The 8,799-nt window shown below is 41.6% G+C and overlaps 1 protein-coding gene across 1 annotated transcript in view; it reads right to left on the bottom strand.

Annotated features, from left to right (window-relative positions):
• Positions 1 to 1,503: 1,503 nt before the first annotated feature.
• LOC108798635 (vomeronasal type-2 receptor 116-like) overlaps positions 1,504 to 8,799 on the bottom strand; it is a 9,391-nt gene continuing 2,095 nt past the window's right edge. The window contains exons 2-4 of the mRNA XM_018570400.1: positions 6,469 to 6,690; positions 3,189 to 3,312; positions 1,504 to 2,408 (exon numbers count right to left, since the gene is read on the bottom strand). Of these exons, the coding sequence (XP_018425902.1) occupies positions 1,504 to 2,408; positions 3,189 to 3,312; positions 6,469 to 6,690 (1,251 nt within the window). The remainder of the gene's footprint in view (positions 2,409 to 3,188; positions 3,313 to 6,468; positions 6,691 to 8,799) is intronic.

The raw sequence follows: 8,799 nt of genomic DNA on the forward strand, positions 1-8,799 counted from the left end.
TTATATTATTATTATTATTGCATTACCATCAGGGGGCTTTGGAGAAATATCAGGGGTCTATTTCCCTTTTGAGATAGAAAAAAGAGATTGAGGACACAGATTTCTCAATCTCCTCCTCTGCAGCCCAGCACTCAATGAACAGGAAGCACTCAGTACAGAAGCTTTCTGTTCATTTACAAGGAGATAGTAAACATTTTCTATGTCTCCAGTTATGAATAACAGGAAGTGATACGTAGCGCTTCCTGTTCATTCGTCACTGGAGTCATAGTAAAAATGTACTATCTCCTCAGCTAATGCATAAACATTGGAGTAGTCAGTACTGATCACATATTGGCCATATCACTGATCATATATTTAACATATTTTCCAATCATCAGCTCGGCATCCTGAAGCTCTGCCTCCCTCTCACCTGTCACTGATCCTTAGCTGCCAATGCAGAAGGGAGAGAGAAGACAGAGGGGGACATGCAGGGGAGGATTGAGCGCTGGCAGTGGCAGCATGGGGAGGGAATATTTTGAATCAATGTCTGACAAGCCACTGATGGCAGCTATTCATTTACACAGGAGAGTCAGGGGGACCCTTCTGTTATAGGTTCATGGTCATAGGAGCAACCACGTAGCACAAGACTGAATTCAGCTGATGTAAGGCACGCTGAGCTGGCCATCAGGTAATATTTTTGTTTCTCCATATGCCTTACGTCAGTGGCAGGAAAAGGGTTAAAGGTAATGCTTTATAGAATGTTAGAAGTAGAGGAGATCCTGATCCTTAGAGGGAAAGACTGAGCAAAATCTTTACAGACAGGCTTACTACACTGGCTGATTCATTGTTTCAGCAAGTTGCAGTTAGAAAGTAGAAGAACGAAAAGAAGTTGAAAATCTGGTGCCCCATGGCCCTTGTGTGTGTTGTAAAGTAGTCACTGCTCCAAGCTCGCTTCCGTGATGGACTACAATCTCATGTTTAGTTTACTTATTTGTATTGAGATTGTAGTACATCCCGGGGGGGAGCTTGCAGCGGTGACTACTTTACAACACACACAGGGAACATGGGGAATAAAAGTATTCATACTCCAGAAGGAAGGACAGTGTCAGCACCAACTCAGAAATGACTGGAGGATCTACAGCCGAGTGATACACAAACAGGATACATTTTTATTAATAGTTAAGGTACTTGAATGTATTTTTAAGATTTATCTCCTAAGTTTAGTGTCACTTTAATTACTTTTAAAGAAGCCAATACCTTTGGTATTTATTATTTATACATTTATACCTACCCATGTCTCTGTCTTTTGTTCTGATTCATATTAATTCTACGTTACATTTAATGACTGTAGTTTTCTGTGGTTTGTATTCATGTCTCATCTCAGTTGTGGTTGATTTTGTGTTTTTTTTTATGGACAACCTATCACAAGCACTACTTTTATATTCTCAAGGCAAGCCTTTTATTTGGCTAAAATTTGTTATCTACAATTCACAGTTTTTTTCCGGCAATAAGTATTTTATATTTTTACTGAAGTGCTTTTCTTTGGGCTACAGTCGCCTTCACATTCAGCTCTGGTCTCATCAGAATGATGTAACATTTGGGAATGAAGATGCAGCCCAGGAGTCCAGCACTGGAGGACAAGATGGCGAAGACCTCCACAGCCACCATGTATCTCCCTTTGGTGCTGAGGTAGGCTGGGATGAAGGAGATCCAAACACTGCAGAAGACCAGCATGCTGAATGTGATGTACTGAGCTTCATTGAACGTGTCGGGAAGTTTCCTGGCTAAAAAGGCTACAATAAAGCTGAACACAGCAAGACATCCCATGTAGCCAATCACAATGTAGAAAGCAGTGACAGAGCCCTCGTTACACTGTAATATTATCTTCCCCACCTCTACTTGGGTGTCATACTCTGGGAATGGTGGGGAAAAGACAAACCAGAAGACACAGATCACAAGCTGTCCAGAAGAGCAAATAATCAGGAGGAAAACAGAGAATTGTTTCATCATACACTTGTTAATACTGTTAGGTCTGGTGACATTAAAAGCCAGAACAACAGTAACTGTTTTAGCCAGAACCGAAGAAACTGCAACAGAGAAAATTGTCCCAAAAACAGCTTGTCGGAGAAGACAGGAGATCTTTGTGGGACGTCCGATGAAGAGCAGAGGACAAAGAAAGGACAGGATCAGTGAGATGAGAAGGATGAAGCTGAAGGTCCGGTTATTGGCTTTTACTATTGGAGTGTCTTTGTGTTTCACAAATATCCCAAACATGATAATAGTTCCAAAACAGAATATTAGGGCCATAAACATAAGAGAAACTCCCAATGTATCTCCATAAGACAGGAATTCAATTGTTCTCTGTATACAGCTGTCTCTTCTCTCATTGGGCCATTGATCCTCTGGACACTTATAACACCTTTCCATGTCTGAAAGACAAAAAAATGTTCTTATGTTCAAGCTCATATATTTAAATGATATTGCTAATAATTTAAAGGCACAATGAGTAGAGAAAAAGTCATAGTTTTAAGTCTGATATTGTGTTATATTTAACTTGCCTGGAGCCGGGATCAGTAAATAATTTGTTGCATGTTTGTTTTTTGTTTTTTAATCTCACTCATAATTTGGTTTTCTGGGGACTCTCAAGTTTGTCTGGAAGTTAAAAGTAGGGATAAGCAACTTAATTTTACACAAACCATGGTTTAACATGGTTGTTATTGAATCACTAGAAATGATTGGGTTTGTGACAGGTAATGGTGACCTTTGGTGGGTCCTCATGCATCCTTGTAAGTCCTCCCATCCTTGTGTGTGCGCCTTCTTGCTTTTTTCCACAGCCAATAGGACTGAGATTTATCATTAGTCACAATTCCCATAGCAAGCTCGCTCCTGGGATGGCCTACAATCTTAATACAAATGTGTAAACTAAGCATGAGATTGTAGTCCATCATGGCAGCGAGCTTGGAGCAGTGACTACTTTACAATACACACAGGGACCATGGGGAACAAAAGTAGCCCCCCCCTCCAGAAGAAAGGACAGTGTCAGCACCAATTCAGAGATGATTTTAGGATCTGCAGCCGAGTGATATGCAAATAAGATTAAAAAAATTAAATAGTTAAGGTGCTTGAATGTATTTTAAGATTTAACTCCTGAGTTTAGTGCCCCTTTAGGGAGGAAGGATAAGGAAGACCATAGTATTGGAGATACCAACCTCTTTTATTGGTGATCTCATTCTCCGGGCAGGGTACACAGTGGTGGCAGCATGGTTGTCCTCCTTTGTGTTGATGTTTTTGGTATCCGGGGAGGCAGCTCTCGGAGCACAGAGAACGTGGAGTCTGAAGACATAATCCAGTTTAAATTCATATATTACACTTTATTTATTGTTTTGGATTTTCTTATAATAATGATAATAGGTTCTCTTATATGTATAGACAACCTTGTTGAACAACTTCCAAGTGATTATTTATATATTTATAGTATGCATTTATGCTGTCAACCATTCTACTGTTCCTTTATAAACACTTTCTAATGATGTTCCCGTTACTCTCCTTCCTTATTTCACTCATGGATAAAGCGTTTCTAAACCCAAAAAACTAAATGGAATACATTACAGCTTACCAGTCCTTAAATGTGGTGGCTGTATTTGTTTTCTTATTGAATATGAATATTTTCAGCAAGTACAGAGAATACCTATTGATTTTCTGTGAGCTGATCAGAAAGCAAAAACATTGTTATCTTTGTTCTATAAACTAGTAATCCCATCAACTAATATATATGGAGATGAACAATAGGAGTCAAAGTCCAGCATGTCTTAAAAAATGGCTCCCTCCATAGAAACAATGGGGAGATGAATGGAGACACAAAGGGACATTAAATGTGTTATTTGTTAAATTACCAGGTGAAAGTGAAGGAAAAAAGACTGAAAAATAAAAGCTAATTCACGCACCCCATATCAGGACTGGTAAGCTGCAATATATAAAAACACATTTTTGGGTGAAGATATGCTCTAAAATTGGCCAAGAATAATTGTGAATTGTTACTTGTTTTGTTTTTCTTGGGCAAGGCACTTTGTACATTTTAATTTTTATTATTTTTTGTAAATTCTATATTTATACAGAATAAAGACATTCAGACCCATTTGAAATACAGATAGGAAAAATGACAACTGAACAGGACAACATTTACAAAATAGGGATCAGCAGGTCAGAAACATAGGTGGAAGTAAGAACTCAGCATCAGTTTGGGTGCCTTGGAAATACTAAGAAACAGCCAAAATACCAAAAAAAGGACGTAGATATCTCCATCCGAATTTTTACCCAAGAGTTGCAGAGTGTAGCAAAGGAAGGTGACAAGAAGTCCCAAAAAACAAAACTTATTTTCTTTCAAGAAGTGAGCGGAGCTGTTTGGTGGGTTCTCCAGAATGGGGGTCATGTTTGTAGCGATGCCGATTGGAGCTTCTATAAGATTGGTTGTGTGGACCGCCTTTAAGGTGGGGCCAATCATGGGATGAGTGCTCAGCAGTTTTAGATGGGTTCTCAGAAGCCAAGATAAGTCCAGTGTACTCCTGCTCCAGGGCAACCCACAACTTAGCATCTGAGAGTTTACACCAGTCCAACAATCTGGCAAGGCATGACCTGTAATATTTGATGGGGTCGGGGAAATCCTATACCTCCATTCAGTTTGGGGTATGAGAGAAAACGCTAGTCTAGTCTAGGCATTTTCTTGTCCCATATGAAGTTAGAGAATTCTACCTGCAGTTTCCTGAGGAATGAAGGGGGAAGTAGGATCAAGATTGTCTGGAACAGGTAGAGCAGACACGGTAAGATGTTCATTTTAAGCACAGCATTTCTTCCAAACCATGTATAGGTGTCCTTGTGCCATCTGTGTAAGTCCACCTTAATGCTATGTAGCATAGGAGTGAAATTCGCCTCATACAAATTTTGCAGTTGGGGGTAAATTTTGTACCAAGGTTCGTAATGGGTTCTGTCACCCATTTAAAATTGAAGTTTAGTTTGGTCGCTTCTAGTCTCGATGTGGGCATGGTAACATTCATTTTTGGAAGGTTTTTTTTTGTGTTTTAAGGTGTTTTGTAGACTTTATGCATTTGACTCACAAATGTGTTTTTATTGATCAAAAATGCTTTGTTTTATTGTCAAAAAGTGTGGTAATTCAATAATGTTCTGCTCAACATTGTTTGAACTCCCTGCAGTCCGCATTCACCGATAACCATTCTTCTCAGTACACTAAAAGGCTCTACAGGGCAGCTAACTCCAACAAACTTATGTAGGTGTGATGTTCAAATGTTTCCAAAAAAGGAGAACTGGTCTTTTACAACTAAAAATAGCAACTTGCTGTAATAGATACTGTATATAAATAGTATGTCCTTAGCCCACATCATAGATGTTTCCATACAAATTAGGCTCAATATTCTTCAGGGCACTAAACTCAGGAGTTAAATCTTCAAACTGCATTCAAATACCAAACTAATTGGTGCTGACACTGTCCTTCCTTCTGGAGGGGGCTATCTTTGTTCCCCATGGTCCCTGTGTGTGTTGTAAAGTAGTCACCGCTCCAAACTCGCTCCCGTGATGGGACTACAATCTCACTACAAATTAGTTTACTAAACATGAGTGTGTGCGCCTTCTTGCTTTTTTCCACAGCCAGTAGGACTGAGATTTATCATTAGTCACAATTCCCATAGCAAGCTCGCTCCTGGGATGGCCTACAATCTTAATACAAATGTGTAAACTAAGCATGAGATTGTAGTCCATCATGGGAGTGAGCTGGGAGCAGTGACTACTTTACACCACACACAGGGACCATGGGGAACAAAAGTAGCCCCCCTCCAGAAGGAAGGACAGTGTCCGCACCTATTCAGAGATTATTTGAGGATCTATAGCCGAGTGATACACAAATAAGATATATTTTTGTTAACAGTTAAGGTACTTGTATTGTATTTCTAAGATTTAAAAGAGAACTATGGGATTAGGGCTTTTCCCCATAGTTCTCCTAAGGATAACGGGAGGACACCCAAAGCTCAGTATATCGCTAGCTACAGCTCACAGTATACTGAGATGCCGCAGCCGGACGGATCCCGACATTGCTGTCTGGATCCACCCAGCTGCTTGATTGACAGCTGGCTCTGACTATCTAGAGGCAGAGCCAGCTGTACCGGCCCCTCCCCCATCCACTCGCCAGTCAGCGCTGGAGGATCGGACAGGGGAGGGGGGGAATCCCTGCAGGGAGCCGTGAGTGACAGTCACGGCTCTCTGCAGGGATAGATCGAGAAGTGAGCGAGCGACGGTATGTGTTCGCTCACTTCCCGATCTATTGAGCTGACCGGTGACAGTTTCACTGTCACCGGTCAGCTAGAACAATGAGGCCGAGTGATTCATACTCGGCTCATAGTTCTACTTTAACTCCGGAGTTTATTGTCACTAAACTAATTTTAAAAAAATATGTGTTTAAAGGGAAATTATATTTATGAATACCTGAGAGAATTTTGGATTCCACTGAATTGCACTCTCATTAAGTTGGAGTTTCAATCCTTTCCCATAATTGTAAAAATATCCAACTGTAATCATTGATAAGGATTTATTAGGTGTAAATACGATGTTTAACAGATCAAACCTGGATGAGACTTTTCCTTCATTAAACTGTATCTCCTCTCCTCCTTTGGTTGCAATATGCGTTCTCCTCAGATATCTGTTCATCTGAAAATTGTATTTATTTATTACAGGTATTTATGTAGCGCATGCAATTTACGCAGCACTTTACATAATGCATTCACATCAGTCCCTGCCCTCAAGGAGCTCACAATCTAAAGTCCCTATCTCGCATAAATACATGCATGGTTGATTTAGAGAGGAGCCAATTAACCTTCCAGCATGTCTTTGGAGTGTGGGAGGAAACTGAGTAACTGGAGGAAACCCACACAAGCACAGAGAGAACATGCAAACCCCTTGTAGACAGTGTCCAGGCTGGGATTTGAACCCCCAGTGCTGCAAGGCAGAAGCACTAACCAATCCACCACTGTGCTGAAAATATGACTGGATACAAATTCCTATCTTACTCTCCTTTCCAATCCTTTCTTTTTCCATTATATTCTTTCTTTTTGCTTTCTTTTTTCCTTTTCTTTTATTAATTACATCAAAGATGTAATGGTGGTTGCCCTATGTGTAATAAGTGGGGATGCACTGATACTGGTGTGACGGACCGCCTGGTACCCCGACTGGGTACCTCCATCAGAAAATCGCTTCCTCTCCGCTGGAACCCGAATTCCAGTGTCCTCAGGCCAAACCTGCCTAATTATTGGACAGAACCAATATATTAGGACAGAACGCTAAACCATCATCATTAGACAACACCAATGTTGAGGTGGAAACCAAGATCTGCTTTATTGAAGACCAGCTCAGTATACAGGTGAAACTTGAATAATTAGAATATTGTGCAAAGTTCATTTATTTCATTAATGCAACTTAAAAGGGGAAACTAATATATGAGATAGACTAATTACATGCAAAGCAAGATAGTTCAAGCCGTGATTTGTCATCATTGTGATGATTATGGCTTACAGCTCATGAAAACCCCAAGAACCCCAAATCCACAATCTCAAAAAATGAGAATATTACATGCAATCAATAAAACAAGGATTGTACATAGAACAATATCGGACCTCTGAAAAGTACAAGCATGCATATGTACTCAGTACTTGGTTTGGGCCCCTTTTGCAGCACTTACTGCAATTACTTTTGCACGATATTCTAATTATTCGAGTTTCACCTGTATATACAGTTCAAGAAGTCTAAACACATAACGCAATCAAACATGAACAGCATGCAAACAGACACCCCCTCCCCGATGCCTTAATGAATGAATAGGGGGAGAGGAGACACATGTGATGGGATTATCTCCTGAGTTTATCATAGGGTGATCTACTCATCTACACCTGGAGTCAGCTACTCCTAGAATCAGCTATCCTAATCCCATCATCAACACAATACAACAAAGGGACCAATAAACTGTAACAGTTCAATGTCCAGAATTATCCCCCTTCAGTGCTCCTGGATTCACAGCCTGTACCTATAATAAACACAGGGTCATCCAAATGTAATGGCAGGGAAAATGTGCAGTACATCCCTCCACACATAAACCTGGTAGAATGGTTCATTGTAACCCCAAGAGGTCTGAGGGGGGTCTCCATAGTTCTGGGTCCATAGTCAGTAGGAAGGAGGCTAGCCCCCAGGCTCCTCCAACAGCACCAGTGACCGAGTCCCGAGTACGAGTACCGATATTTTTTTCCGGTACTCGCCGATACCGGATACCGATACCGGAAGTCCCATTAAGGAAGCCAGGCGTCATGCAATGACTCACCACCTGGCTTCCTGATTAGCCGGGAAGCCAGACGGCATGTAAAGACTCACCACCCGGCTTCCCAATTAGCAGGGATGCCGTCCCCATGCTTCTCGTCACTAGGTGACAAGAAAGCATGGAGCCGGCTTTCTGGCCAATCAGGAAGCCGGGCACCATGTAATGACGCGGCGCCTGGCTTCCTGATTGGCAAGGAAGTCAGCTCCATGCTCCGTCGTCGTGAGGTGATGAGGTAGCATGGAGCCAGCTTCCTGGCCAATCAGAAAGCGAGTGCCGGGTCATTACACGACGCCAGCTTCCCAACCAATCAGGATGCCGGGCAGTGAGTCATTACACACTGCCTGGCTACCTGATTGGCCGGGGATCCGGCTCCATGCTCCCTCGTCACAAGTGACGAGGGAGCATGGAGCCGGCTTCTTGGCCAATAAGGAAGCCGGGCACCGGGTACAGAC

This window comes from Nanorana parkeri, unplaced genomic scaffold (assembly GCF_000935625.1).
Source record: "Nanorana parkeri isolate BGI_ZX_2015 unplaced genomic scaffold, ASM93562v1 scaffold1529, whole genome shotgun sequence".
Taxonomy (NCBI): Eukaryota; Metazoa; Chordata; class Amphibia; order Anura; family Dicroglossidae; genus Nanorana; species Nanorana parkeri.